Source organism: Anabrus simplex, chromosome 12, assembly GCF_040414725.1.
Source record: "Anabrus simplex isolate iqAnaSimp1 chromosome 12, ASM4041472v1, whole genome shotgun sequence".
NCBI lineage: Eukaryota > Metazoa > Arthropoda > Insecta > Orthoptera > Tettigoniidae > Anabrus > Anabrus simplex.
In genome coordinates, this window is record NC_090276.1 from 72,177,330 (window position 1) to 72,192,948 (window position 15,619).

The 15,619-nt window shown below is 40.9% G+C and overlaps 1 protein-coding gene across 1 annotated transcript in view; it reads right to left on the reverse strand.

The window, feature by feature from the left end:
• Positions 1-5,282: 5,282 nt before the first annotated feature.
• LOC136884197 (LIM domain only protein 3) overlaps positions 5,283-15,619 on the reverse strand; it is a 196,801-nt gene continuing 186,464 nt past the window's right edge. Inside the window, exons 5-6 of the mRNA XM_067156241.2 lie at positions 7,862-8,003; positions 5,283-5,801 (exon numbers count right to left, since the gene is read on the reverse strand). Of these exons, the coding sequence (XP_067012342.2) occupies positions 5,643-5,801; positions 7,862-8,003 (301 nt within the window). The 3' untranslated portion in view covers positions 5,283-5,642. The remainder of the gene's footprint in view (positions 5,802-7,861; positions 8,004-15,619) is intronic.

Consider the following 15,619-nt stretch of genomic DNA (forward strand, 5'->3'; position numbering starts at 1 on the left):
GAGTTACATGAAGCAGGCAAAGGTTTCGCTGCTTATGGTACGTCAATCTCACTTATCCTCATTTTAAACACTGAAAAATTATGGTGCTCTGTTTTAAGCATCGACGTTCACAAAATATGGGATGATCTATAACTTTCTTTTATGATTTGATTTGACAATTCAGCTACTCATTTTTGTAAACGAAATGTTGTTCTCGGATATGAATCAATAACTCTTAAGGCAGCACATATAAGTGTACCATTGCGTACTTCGGCCCTTATAGCTTACCATATAGATAACCTTATTGCACTGGCGTCAACAGGCACTTCTGATTTCGAGCGGTTCATGAGGATTCTCCTCGTCTGATCGAAGAAATTCTGGTGTCAATTTGTGCGTAAACAAACAAACTAATGTAATAATAAACGCTCATAGTGACTTTATAAAACAAAAATGGTGTCAAAATCTTCGATTGGGAAAATCGAATGTCATAAATAAATAAATAAATGAAACTCAAATTGATAAACATTCATTTATTTGGATCTAAAGAATCGGTTTCGAGAGTCATCTGTATGGAATTTGGAGTCTACAAGTGTAGGATTCAGCGCATCGAAACTGACTCAGGGCCTATGAATCCACCATGAATGAAATAATCGTTTCTATAGAGTATGATCAAATGAGGCCTGTCATGGCCATCCATCAATACTTCAAATCACAGCCTGCAAGATCACATCGACCATCCGCACTCTAACGCCCCTCTTTGGTGATATGTCTCTCAGTCATGGCCATCCCTCAGTACTTCTCATCACAGCTTGCACGGTTGCTAGGTAAAATGGCGTCACAGATACTGTAACGCTAATTTCAGATGACCCACAGCCGTAAGGTACATGTATGTCAGTATTATACGCGAACCTTTTCTTGAGCCCTGAGCTCCCTACTGCTGAATCGGTAGACCTCGGTTATCTTCGACATCCATATCGGCAACCTTTGAAACACAAACTATGAATCGATTATTCATCGCTGTGCGACATCTGGCGTACACTTTATGAACTAGTACTGTTGTTGTTGACACAGCAAAGCCAAATTATATAATTCATTCCAGTAACAAGATTCGCATTAAGAAATGTTATATATTGTTAAATAATGTATGTGTGACAATTGTTGACGTAAGATAATAAATATTTAGAAAATTCATATCGATCGATCATATTATCGATTCAATTCAGATTTCATTTCCATTCAGTTGGCAGTATAACCGGAACCGACAGCACTCCCTCCTTACTCCTCACCCCGTAAAAATCGGGCTCAAGAAAAAGTTCGCGTATAGTACACATTTTCTTAGCAAGTTATAAGCTAAATCAGCAATTTGACCATCGAAATATCAATTTCGAACCCCCATATAGGATACCGTCAGAAAGCTCACTCCGAACCACATATGATGGTGCCACAACGGTCGCCCTACCACACTTAGGGGCAAAGTTATGTGAGGTAGAAACTGTGATAATTTCTTAATTTGCTTTATGTCGACTTATGAATATGAATCATACGACTCATGTTGTGACCGTCATTGAACAGAGATCATAACGGTTCCATCGCGCGAGAATGATGACAATTAGGGCAGAAATTAGTTTTCGACTTACTTAAGCACACGCGCCGACTGGTGAGAGTGCATGCTTGTTGCTAAGCGACAAGCGCATGAGCTGGATCGCAATAAACTGCTCATTTGTTCTGATCCATAGACAGTGTCACGCACGACACAGCCCATCCCATGCTTTTCCTTTAGTCATTAGGCAAGAAATTCTTGAGATCATCAAAAAACAACATTATTCTGGGTTATATGATTTTAAGGGAACCCCAAAATCCATGACAGCCATAATATAATATGTACGAACTAAAATACTTATAATTCGAATGAAGTCTTTAAAGTGACTTCATTTTCCTGCAACAAAATCTTTGCTTGACATTAAAGAATTTATGTATTCTTCTGTAATATTTTGCACTCAGTTTTAACCATACATTTCCAGATACAGTCAGTCAATTCACCACAGTTGCAGATTATTAACCGTAAAATCAGTCACTGTCATTTCACTGAAGGAATAAGTATTTTCACCATCACAGTTGCACCTGCGTGTACTATCAGAAAAAACGTCGTCTTTTCACAATTTACATCTGGACTACGTCGCAGTTTTACAGTTCCAAGTTGCATATTATTCACTGTACGAAAACATTATAACTTAATTGAAAATCAGATGGCTGCAATTGTGTTTAAATGTAAATATCTGGCAGAGATCACTTTGAAGAGTTAAAAGGGATATCCTGATGAAAATAGTCATCCCTTTAACAAACAAATTCTAATACATTTCTTTAACACTCCTCAGACAAACTATATTGGAATTATGATAAAATACATATTTCGAGAAAAACAACTACATATCTGTATTACAATTTTAATAAAATCTTCATTGAAGTATTCCATTACAATAACATTGCCTTTGAAGGTATACGTAAGGATTCTATCAAGTTAATTTGCTCCGAAACTGTCCGTTCCAGTTTAATGAAACTTAACCAAAAGAAATGTAAGCTTTCACGGCCAGTGTTAATGGAAAAAATATCTTCTGGATTGGAGAACCGTGGTCCGAGCTAACTTCTCGGCGCAGAAGTTTCGTCTGCATTGATGAGGAGACCTGGATCATAAATGTCTTTTGGAAGAAAGAATTTACTTGGATCACAGTTCTCGAGCCCGGATGATTTTTAATAAAATGTCTGCTTATACTCATGAATAGCATTTCAGAATTTTGAAGTTCCAAACTAAAAGAATTCCCATAGCACTAAATTCCTGATGACCACTGGTGACCCCTACTCAGAACGAAAGTCTGCATATTACGAGGTGACGCTTCGTCAGAGCTACGAATCATCTCAGCCGTTATTCTTGGCATTCTAGAGGGTGGTCGCTATCATACGGTCAGATAGCTACTCAGTTGTTTTCTTATAGGCTTAGTGGCCCTCAAACCAGCCCTCAGATCTACGTTAAAAAATCCTGATCTAGCGAAGAGTAGATCCCAGAACCTCGGGGTAATAAGCAAGCTCAGAACCGGGACCGGCACTTTGAACTCTTGATTATTAAAAATGCCTTCAAACTGAGGGTGCAGTATATACAATTTTAAAATCTCTGCTATTCTGACGAAGAGAGAATCGTAACAGTGATAAATTTAAGAAATTTCCAATACTAAAAATTAATATCCACAGCCTGTTTCCTGTCATTCGAGCAGGTCAGTAATGGAATGAATGAAGCCCCCACCTAGCGGCGAGGATAGGAACTGTGCCGGCTGCCGAACCGTGTCGCACTCCTCTGGAGCTATGATTAATGACTGGCAGATGAAATGAAATGATATTGCAGAGTGTTACTGGAATGAAAGACGACAGGGAAACCCAGAGTAGCCGGAGATAAAACTGTTCCGTTTCCGCGTTGCCCAGCACAAATCTCGCATGGAGTGAGAGGGATTTAAACCACGGAACCCAGCGGTGAAAGGCCGGCGCGCTACCACCTGGGCCACGGAGGCTCTTAAATTTCGTATACTATTAGTTCCAATTTAAATGATGTGACGTAATGCAGCAGGAAAATTTTGAAAATTGTACAAGTCCTTTTAAAAAGAATTTGTTTTATTGCTATCCGACATGATTAAGTAATAAACTTGTAAAAGTAAGGACTACAATAACGTCACGTCCCTAATATAGGCCTATTAGAAAGTTATATTGTAATGAAATATATTTTTCAAACGATGCTGTGCCTTGTCACCTAAAACGCGTATCAAATATCACCACATTAACAGGATCTTTTCTTGTACAGCTTAATATACTTAAAATTTGAGTGGTCACTTCCCTCTTTCCTTTTGGAGACTAGATTCGTAGGTAGTAAAACCTTTATTATTCAACCAGCAACCGACTGATATCTAGGCGGGCTCTGTTGAAGAGAAAAAACAACACTTTTTCTACGTAAGTGCGGAAAGTGTGTTCCCGTCAAGGAAAATGCAACTGAAAATTTATTTTCCTGCAAGGAGTAAGGAAATATTTGTCCGCAAGCATAACCACGACAATGAACCTGTCTGAAATATCACCGCCTTCTGAGAACATGTATCTCTAACCAGTTTGTTTCATCTTATCGATAATTTCACGAGCGCGCAGCACGAGAGAAATGATCTGAACGAGATGAAACCAAAAGTTGTATTTGGTAAGACTATGTACTGTATTAAATTTGTAATAAACAATATTAATAAAATGAAAGTATAGGTATTTTATACAATATTTAATTGAATTTATTACATTCCAATGTGATAACGTCGCTACTGCATATGTAATTGTCGCCACATTTGATTTATTCAATGGCTTATAAAAATATAAACGTTAGTTTATATATCTAAACAATTGCGAATCATCTCCCAAAAATGTCTGAACAGTTGCCTGTCAGGTGCGATAATCTCATTTCAATAATATTTCAATGATGGTCGACAATAATAATAATAATAATAATAATAATAATAATAATAATAATAATAATAATAATAATAATAATAATAATAATAATAATAATAATTTCCGCCTCTCTGGTGTAGTGGTTAGTGTGATTTGCTATCACCCCCGGAGGGCCTGCTTTGATTTTCGGCTCTGCCACGAAATTTGAAGTGGTACGAAGACTGGAACGGGGTCCACTCAGCCTCGGTAGGTCAACTGAGTAGAGGTGGGTTCGATTCCCACCTCAGCCATCCTCGAAGTGGTTTTCCGTGGTTGCCCACTTCTTCTCCAGGCAAATGCTGGGATTGTACTTAAGGCCACGGCCGCTAACGTTCCCTCTCCCTTGTCTATCCCTTCCAATTCCCCCCCCCATAAGGCCCCTCTTCAGCACAGCAGGTCTGGGCGAGGTACTGGTCCTCCTCTCCAGTTGTATACCCGACATGCCCTTGAGGCGGTAGAGGTGGCATGTCTCGCTGAGTGCGAGGGAAAAACCAACCCTGGAGGGTAAACAAATTAAGAAAGTGTTTTAATTTGACACCAACTGGCTGCTTACTCATCAACTTCGATGTTCCATTTTATTCTAGGCCTACTAGATGGCAAAGTAAAGCGAATCTCTATTGGGTGTCTATGGCTGAGTTTAAAAAATTGTCGAGTAAACACCAAATTTGTCACCAGAAATCTTTTAGATGCCGACATCGTACGGCATGGAGTGTTGAAGGGACTTTCTTTCCACCCTTCAAAAACCTCGGATCAGCTTTGCCGGGTTTGAACACACTATCTTGCTTTATTCAAACCGACACAAAACGTAAACTGGATTGGTCAATATTCAATGAGTAGCGGATGATGTGAATAGTCTTCAATAATATACCTTTCCAGAAGGCGGTGTCCCAAATAAAATACGAAGACTAAATGTACAACATTTTCTTCATTCTCTCATATTAGGTCACGTTTGTAGAAAGAATACTGTGCAACACATTAGCGGAAATGACCACTGCAAAACTCGCATGTTCGGAGCACCAAGTTTTATACTCATTTTTCAATATATCCCTTGTATTGCAAATACTTGGTATTCATACAGTGAACAACTTTGCCTGCAACGTGGCTTTAGAACGCGGGAGTCGGTCACGCTCACCTCGCACTTACCCAGGTAGGACCCCTCATCTCCCCGCCCCCAGCTGCAGCACGGGGGGAGACTTGATGTGTGTCGCACCACCTACCATCTGGTGGTGGCCCATGTTATTGTTGAGGTCACCTGACGACGCTGGTGTAGGAGCACGCAGAGTCGTCTGCCCCGCTCCGCCGTTCACCACTCCAGGCTGTGGGACAAAGAACTCGTCAGTACTCAACAGTCCCGTAGAAAGTAGAAACATTTACGTCTTACGGCGTCGAAGGAATAGGAAAGGGCTAGGAGTAGGAAGGAAGCGGCCGTGGCCTTATTTAAGGTACAACCCCCGGCATTTGCCTGATCTGAAAATGAGAAAGCACGGAAAACCATCTTCGGGGCTGCAGTTCGAACGCACTGTCTGCGCGCCCCTAACCGCACGGCCAACTCGCCCGGTAGTAAAAACATATTTTGAACAGACCCAATATAGAAAACCTCGCAAGAGAATATTTCATATTCATTATCTCCATACTTCCATGGGTTTCGAACAGACATTGCTAGGAATAATGGTCCTCATATTATGATAGTTCACCGTATTTGCTACTTCTCTTAAGGCTAGATCTAGCTGCGAGTTCTCGCTGATAGTAAGATCGCTAAGAGAATTTCTGTCACATTAAGGGGGATAGTATATAGACGTACAAGCAGCGATAACATTCTGTTACTGTGTTTCAGTAGACTAGTTTGCTCTGTTTCTGTGGAATTTCCGTAGTGTTTATAGTAATGTCACCTGTTGGACCTCGGCAGATTTCGAAAATTTCTTAATTTTATTAATTTGTGCTTTGTATGCGTCTTTTAGGTTTTAAAAAACTTTTTCTTGACCTCTTCTAGCGTAGCCTAACTGTAAATGCCAACACGTGTAGTTCCATGATCATTTTAGAGTAAGCACTGTCTCTACGATCTCTTTTGATGTAATCACACATCGAAGCGTTCCACAGGGCCTCATACAGTACTTCCACAAATGTTATTATCGTATCACCTGGCCACTTTATATTACTCATTTTAACACAAGTTCACCTCTATAATTATGCATATAATACTGAACAGTACGTTAATTAGGAGTGTTCAGCTATCCCCCTGTGGGTGGGGGCGGTAGAATAACACTCACGGTATCCCCTGCCTGTCGTAAGAGGCGACTAAAAGGGGCCCCAGGGGCTCTGAACTATGGAGCGTGGGTTGGCGACCACGGGGCCCTCAGCTGAGTCCTGGCATTTCTTCCACTTACTTGCGCCAGGCTCCTCACTTTCATCTATCCTATCCGACCTCCCTTGGTCAACTCTTGTTCCTTTCCGACCCCGACGCCATTAGGTTTGCGAGGGCTAGGGAGTCTTTCATTTTCACGCCCTTCGTGGCCCTTGTCTTCCTTTGGCCGATACCTTCATCTTTCGAAGTGTCGGACCCCTTCCATTTTTCTCTCTGATTAGTGTTATATAGAGGATGGTTGCCTAGTTGTACTTCCTCTTAAAACAATAATCACCACCATCACCACCAGTGTTCAGCTAACGTCTCGCTGTTGTTCATTTCCTATATCGGCGAGTACGCTTTCACACAAGGCGATGAGTCACAGAGTGTCGATCACATGACTACCTGGCAGCGAGGAAAGTTCAACATGTCCAACTCTTCTCGCAACGATTTTCCTTCTCGCTGGCCATACGGCGAGTAGCGACTTTTGTAATCACATTGAGCGATTTAACCAGCGAGTTCTCGTTGCTAGCTGACTCACTACTACATAAAATCGCCAACTGTGACCTAGCCTTTACTCCACCTGTGCTGACCCCATCGCTAGCTCACGGCATATCACTTCACAAGTGAGCTTACCGAATCCTCGCTCTACACCATTAACGCAAGGCCTTGTGTGACGAAAAATTGAGGGTAGAAGTAGTTTTGTTTATAGTTTATGCGAGAAGCGTTATTCAGTAAGTACCGTTTCCGTGTATTTCCGGTTCATCGCTACGGATGCTATTTTAAGTATGCGCAATGGCTTCCTTCGTCTGCAGACACGAATTGGGTAGACAAGGTAATGAAAGGTAAAGGATTTCTGTGAGAAATACAGGCAAGATATAGAGAAAGAAGTCGCTCCAGAACATAACATTTTCTACATAAAAAGGAAATAAATATCATGACACTACGGCGTTCAAAAACAAACTTCAGTCTTTTTCTTTCCTATAATTTGAATTCTGTAAGTCAATAACGAGGTGGAATATGTGAGGTACTTACCGCAAGGTGGGTGGCTTGCCGCTTGATGTGCGCCAGGCTACTGGGATTGTAGGCGAGGTTCGCGAACACCAGCCTCTCTTCGTAGTCGTACTCGCAGAGGATCTTGTTCTCACACAGGTAGAAACGGTCTCCAACGCAGAACCTGGATAGTAAAAAGAGAATATCATTTATTAGAACGAGGTGCAGTGAGAAGTACAGTCGCATATTTGTCCGCATTTCCAGGCCACCAGGAGTATTGTACACAGTGTGTGTGGATCCACGATGTCTAATGTTAAAATGGTGGTTTGTTTTAAGTTTTAAGTTCAACTGGGCAACCATCCTCTATTTAACACTAATCAGAGGGAAAATGGAAAGGATCCGACATTTCAAAAATGAAGGAATCGGCCAAAGAAATACAAGGGCCACGAAGCGCGTGAAAATAAAAGACTCGCGAGGCCTCGCTACCTAATAACGTGGAGGTCGGAGAAGAACAAGAGTTGGCGAAGGAATATGAAAGTGAGGAGCCTGGCGCAAGTAAGTCGCAGCAAAGCCAGTACTCAGCTAAGAGATATGTGGTCGCCAAACCACTCTCCCAACTTCAGATCCCTTTCTATTACGACAGGCAGGGGATACCGTGGATGTATTCTACCGCCCTCACCCACAGGAGGGTCTAATGTTGAAAGGGAAAAGTGTTGAGTGATCCATTTTGTTGTTAATAACCTGCTATTATTTGAATTACGGGGGCAAATCAAAAAGTAAGTTACACTTCCCACTTATGAAACCACCCACACATAGGCAACACGGTTATAGCAACTGTAAACATTCCTCGGAACGGTCAACCAATTCTTCGATTCCGGATGCGTAGAAATCACCTCCAGTGCTATGTAACCCCCCTGGAGACAGCTGCTTTCACCTCCTCATTTCGGAATCGTCGTCCACCAAGATCCTTTTTCCTGGACAGTATGGAGGATGTTGACATACCTCCGACTTGAATAGCAGTTCGGACGTTTGGATGGCCGTGTGAGGTGTTGCGTGTTGAGGTGTCCAGATTCAGCCCATGCGATGCTCATGTGTTAGGTAAGCTGAAAAAGTTGGTTGACCGTTCCGAGGGGACTCTGTAGAAAATTGAACTTACATTGTATGTTGCCATTGCCATGTTGCCTATGTGTAGGTGGTTTCATAAACAGCCATAACTTGGAAGTGTAACTTACTTTTTGATTCGCCCTCGTAGGAATGGGAATCAAGAGCGCATGTCGCATGCCTTGCTGAGGAGAAACATAAGTAAACATACAAGGTGAGTGTCTCACCCATAGCAAAAGGCAAGGCGACAAATAAGGAAGATAACGAAACGAAGATGTATGGTCCAATTCAAAACTGTTTTGTACTACTACAGGCTGTCAAGACAGCTGCTGCGCATCCAAGCCTGCATCTGATGACGCTAAAACAACTGTCAGCTCATAGTAAGACTGAAAACATACGTAATTTAAGCATAAGAGAAAATAGTGGGTGTGTTTCTACCTGCAAATTGTGAGCCGACTGTTGAATACGCCTCCTGCAACAGTCTACGCTAGACCGGGCGACAAACCTCATAGCAGTTGCTCGAACTGACTTCCGTCGGCGCGCTAGATGCAAAGCAACGCGATGCGCGGTTTATCTCTTTTTTTCAATTTTGAAGAACTATAATTAACAAACAGTAGCATTGTACTGAACCATACCTACCTGCATTGCTGTGCTAAACAGTATGGTCCGAAATATCAGTAGAGAGACGGCGTGCAATGATATTACTAGACGAATGAGCTTGAACGTAACTTTAAGAAGGAAGGAGAAATGATAAATTCGGAATTCAAGAGGAAAAACTAGAACAAATATTAGTTTTTAGAGAAAGGAATTAGGGGTTCAAATAATTTATCAAGGACAATGTTCGATAAATTTCCATTTTTTTAAAAATCATTTCAGAAAAGACCGGATTTTTTTACAATTTTCTTTACTCGCACCGACATAGATAGGTCTTATGGTGACGATGGGATACGAAAAGTCTAGGAGTGGAAAGGAAGCGGTCGTGGCGTTAATTGAGCTACAGCCTCAGCATTTGCATACTTTGAAAATGGGAAACCACGTCAGAGAAAACTAAGTAGACGATTGATAATGAATCTACCGCCTGGCAAGAGCCCTGAGGGACTCGCCCTAAGAAGACCTTGTAAAATAATGAAATCAAAACAGGAGTCAGACAAGGGGATGGATTATCCCTCTCACTAGTTCTGGAAAAAATGATTAAGATATGACAAAATGAAACTAAAGGTATAAATATTGGTGGATGTATCCAAAATAAAATTCTCCTTAATTGCCTAGCATTTGCCCATGACATTGCTGCCCTATTCAACAACAGACAAGAAGCAATCCAGTGAAATAGCAGCCAAAACAGGACTCCAAATTTCTTATGAAAAGACAATTTATATGGAAGGGACTAGATCCCATCAACCATTAATCACCAAATATGGAAATATCGCTCAAGTAGACAAATTTAATCATCTAAGTGAAATTATTGAACCAGCAGGGTTAAATGAGCAAGCTAACAGAGAACTTCAAAACTTCAAAAAGCATACGAAATTACTTGGAACAGATACAATAAAAGAACTATATTAAAAAGGCAAAATTACAACATTATAACACAGTAGTTAAAACAGAAGTAGTTTATGCACCTGAATCGATTATAGTTGGAGGAAAATATCCAATGAAGGTAATAGAAAAACAAGAAAGAAAAATCCTAAGAAAAATATTAGGACCAAAATGCGAAAATGGAATTTGGATGAAAAAGAAATCACGAGATATCTATCAAGTTACAGAAAAAACACGCATACCATCATGAAACGGCGATTACAATTTTATGGTCGCGTATATAGAATGGATAATAAGAGAGTAACAAAAAAACTTAAACTTAGCCTTATCAAAGGAAAATTACAATAACGGACTAAAAGAAATCAGTAAATACCTGAATGACATGGGCATTAATGAAGAAACCACTCAAGATAGAATAGAATTCAGAACCGTAATTCACAAACAAATTTTCTGTAAGGCCTATCCTACTAAATACAGGATGGACTAAACAACGTAAAATGGAACACATGGAGACGAAGAAGGAAGAGAAGAAGAAAAACCAAAATAGGTGCCAATAAGTTCAAACACGAACAATAACGAATCAAGAAGAAATACGAAACTAATGTTACCCTTGCAGTGTGATCTTACTTTGTTTTCAGAAGTTTACATTCCAAAAGTGTTTAAATATTTCATTCCTACCTTTCGCTGAGTTATCCGGGTTACGACAAAAATTCCGGCCACGACTGTGTGGAATCGTTCACTTCGCAATACATGATCAAAATAATTCAAGTTACACTTGAACCTTGCCCGTACAAGCCATGTAATCAATTAGAATTCGTCGATAGAGAATTGCTTTTAGTGTTTTTCACCTGTGTGTTTATTTGTCTTGCATACGTTATGTTTGCACTGCTTTATAAAAATAACGGGAGGCAATTGATACAATTAATTTCATTGTTTTCGTGAAGCAGTGCTGTGGACTTGGAAGGGCTGTCTGTTAAAGCGGTCGAGTGAGCTAGTAATCGGCCGCCGTGTGGCCACAAGCCGAGCTAATAGCCCACACGTAACGCTAAATGCTCGTTGTAATAGGAGGCCAAGCAAATGCACTTTATAGGCAAGGCCTCCTAAAGCACTGCACTACACAACAAGCACGCACACACGTACCATTTGATCTCGAGATAATACGTTCTTAATGCTAAACAATCACTCTACAAGAGAAATCTTATCATTTTCGTTCAATAGAATAGAAAGCACTAACATGGGATAGCTACGTACTTTTGTGGTAAACTCCCTTTTTTTCAGTACTTCCAATTAATGTAAGTCATTCAATATTCCTCTTTTTCAGATCATTAGATCGCTAAAATACCCCATACTTACTACGTTGGTCAATGACAAATAAAAAAACACCCCTTTTTTTCGAACTGAGCTTCTATGGACTGAGTGTTAACAATCAATCTCATTTTCAGTGCGTCTTGTTCGTCTTCCGGCTTTGACATCCTGCCAGTATCTCGTGAGGCCATCGATAACCGCTTTCTTCTGCTCCTGTAGTAAAGAGCCTCTTCGTCTTCTGTCTCCACCATAAAACCCTATAGCTTTTCACCATCCTTCTGGAACTAACTCTGTCACTGATTAGATCCTCCGTAATGCCCGGCTCTCTCAGATCGTGTTCACACTCTTGGAACCATCTCAATTTAGATGCCTCTAGTTTTAGAAAGTTTCAATATATTCTTCGTGAGCCGCTCATTATTTATACGGACGATGCGCCCATAAAAGAGCTATCTTCTCTTTCTAACTGTTGTTGTTGTTGTTGTTATCGGTTGCATCTTGCTGTATACTTCGTTATTGGCTTTCAGTGGAACCTGCCCGCCAACCCATCTGTTGCCTAAGAGTAGCCTGCGTTCTCTTTTCAGTAGTGGGTTGACGTGTGCTTTACGATTCATGATGTAATGTCTTGATTTGCCTCCGAAACTCATCAACCTTCTTATTATAGATGATTTTAGTCAATTGGAACGCTCGTTCTAATTTCCGATCCCCCCCTCACTGTGGGTGGAGGCGGTAGATTAACACACACGGTATCCCCTGCCTGTCGTAAAAGGCGACTAAAAGGGCCCCAGGGACTCTGAACTTTGGAGCGTGCATTGGCATCCACGGGGGCCTTAGCTGAGTCCTGGCATTGCTTCCACTCGTGCCAGGCTTCTCACTTTCAACTATCCTGTCCGACCTCTCTTGGTCAACTCTTGTTATTTTCTGACTCCGACGCTATTAGGTTTGCGAGGGCTAGGGAGTGTCATTTTCACGCCCTTCGTGGCCCTTGTCTTCCTTTGGCCGATATCTTCATTTTTCAAGGTGTCGGATCCCTTCCATTTCTTCCGTCTGATTAGTGTTATATAGTGGATGGTTGCCTAGTTGTACTTCCTCTTAAAACAATAATCACCACCATCATCACCATCTAATTTCCGAATGCGGATATTGGTCGCTTTTTGTTCTAAGCCATTCTCTTGGATTACTTCACCCAGGTACTTAAATTTCTTGACTCTTCCAATCTTTCCATGGTCTTACTTTATTTTAACGTGGATATGATTTGGGGTTGCGGGTCTACAGCGTCACCACTGTAACCATGGCAACCACAGTGTTCGTCCGCTCTAAGTCAGCTCTTAGTTACATGTTGTAATACGTCCGATGGTATTTGAAGGTACTCATATATGTCAGCCTCGTGTCGGTAGATTTATTGGCACGTAAAAGAAATTCTGCGGCATTAAATTTCGGCACCTCGCGCTCTCCGAAAACCGTAAAAATACAAGTTACTGGAACGTAAAGTCAATAACATTATTATTAACATTCCTTTTACCGTCACACAACTACAACTGTAAAATAGAATAGATCTTTCGTCTGCACAGCATCACGGCGTTTAATGATTTTCATCTTTATCGATTTATGAGTTCTGCCAACACTTCTCTCAGAAAATTCTCAAGACCTCCTTCTTTGATGAATACAATAAAATGCATTAATTAATGAAGAATTAATTACCGTAGTATGTCACTAAATCACCTCAGCTTTAATAAGCCATTCTTGTTGTTAATTTATTTTGTTTTAGTCTTAGTAATTCCATTCCCCTGTAAATTGAATAATAGTTTTGGCAGCATTTCAGATTAAACTAACTCGTTCATAATCATCAGCTTAGCTCCTTACTGCGACCAAATTAACCAATTTTAATGTTCGTAGTATCGACATAAAGATCTCTGATAGTTGGGGGTCATCCGAAAATTTGTGTAACGTAACGCGAAAAAATGTGTGACGGAATTGTAACCATAGCAACCGTGTAGGTTGTGATGTAAGGTATGGATGAATGGCCAGACAATGTAACCTAGCAACCGTGTAGGCTGTGATATAAGGTATGGATGAATGGCCAGACAATGTAACCTAGCAACCGTGTAGATTGTGATGTAAGGTATGGATGAATGGCCAGACAATGTAACCTAGCAACCGTTTAGGTTGTGATGTAAGGTATGGATGAATGGCCAGACAATGTAACCTAGCAACCGTGTAGATTGTGATGTAAGGTATGGATGAATGGCCAGACAATGTAACCTAGCAACCGTGTAGGGTGTGATGTAAGGTATGGATGAATGGCCAGACAATGTAACCTAGCAACCGTGTAGATTGTGATGTAAGGTATGGACGAATGGCCAGACAATGTAACCTAGCAACCGTTTAGGTTGTGATGTAAGGTATGGATGAATAGCCAGGCAATGTAACCTAGTAACCGTATAGGTTGTGATGTAAGGTATGGATGAATGGCCAGACAATTTAACCTAGCAACCGTGTAGGTTATGGTGTAAGGTATGGATGAATGGCCAGACAATGTAACCTAGCAACCGTGTAGGTTGTGATGTAAGGTATAGATGAATGATCATACAAAGTAACCTAGCAACCGCACAGACAATGATATAAAGGATGAATGGATGGCCAGACAATGTAACTTAGCAACCGTGTAGGTTGTGATGTAAGGTATGGATGAATGGCCAAATAATGTAACCTGGCAACCGTGAAGGCTGTGATATAAGGTATGGATGGATGACCAGACAATGCTACCTAGCAAACTTGCAGCCTGTGTATTATGTCTGTGGTCATCTGTGTTAGCAGCCGTTGATCGATGGCCATGACCGGGAGATATATGTATTATCATTTGATTTTCGCAAAGGGAAAGTAGTTTCTTTTTATGTAGTTTGTTCATAATGTATTAAGTGTATGTTCTTCAGATTTCAAAGTTTACATTTTAGTTTGATTTTCTCATGTTTTGTTTGTTTGTAACAGTTATTACTCTGTGTTTAATTTTCGATGTAGATGCTTCATAAAGGGCTTGTTAGCCTTAGTAACAAATCGAACTTAGGCCCTGAGGACCAGACATCAAGACGATGGCCACGCAGCCAAAGAGTCAATAATAATAATAATAATAATAATAATAATAATAATAATAATAATAATAATAATAATAATAATCATCATCATCATCATCATGTGCATGACCTCTTACATATGCACATGCTAACCTTTACGCTAGAGTCCGGTGTAAAATGCAGTTAGCTGCACACATGTTTGGAAGTGAAGTGCCACCCACTGTGCCCATGTGGTGGAAACAGTTGAAGAGCAGCAGCGATGTCGCCGCTATCGGTACAGGGGGCAGCACTTTGCCAACTGTTTGATATTTAATGCTGGTGACCACAGGCCACACTTAATTGTAGATGTCGCACATTTAACAGTATCACCTGACTTGTACGGGAGCTGTGTTCATTAGTTTAGTGGTTACATTACAGAGCGGTCAACTATTGAATAGCCGTATCGCACTTCCGTTGTCATAGTGCATAATACAGGAGGTCGGGGATTACGTTGCGCTCATAACTACACCCCGTATTTTTATGCAATAACATATTCGAATTCAAACTAATTTGGTTATATACAAGTGTCGTCTACCCGCTCTTCCGTAGTGTAGCGAGAGTAACATAAATTCTAGGAGTTCTCATAGGATGAACTCCTAAGGTATAAGCAATACTCATGGCTCAGCCGTTCTGCAAGTAGTCTATACTTGTTACTCGATTGAGTAGGTTTGCATTCTACCGGGCGAGTTGGCCGTGCGCGTAGAGGCGCGCGGCTGTGAGCTTGCATCCGGGAGATAGTAGGTTCGAATCC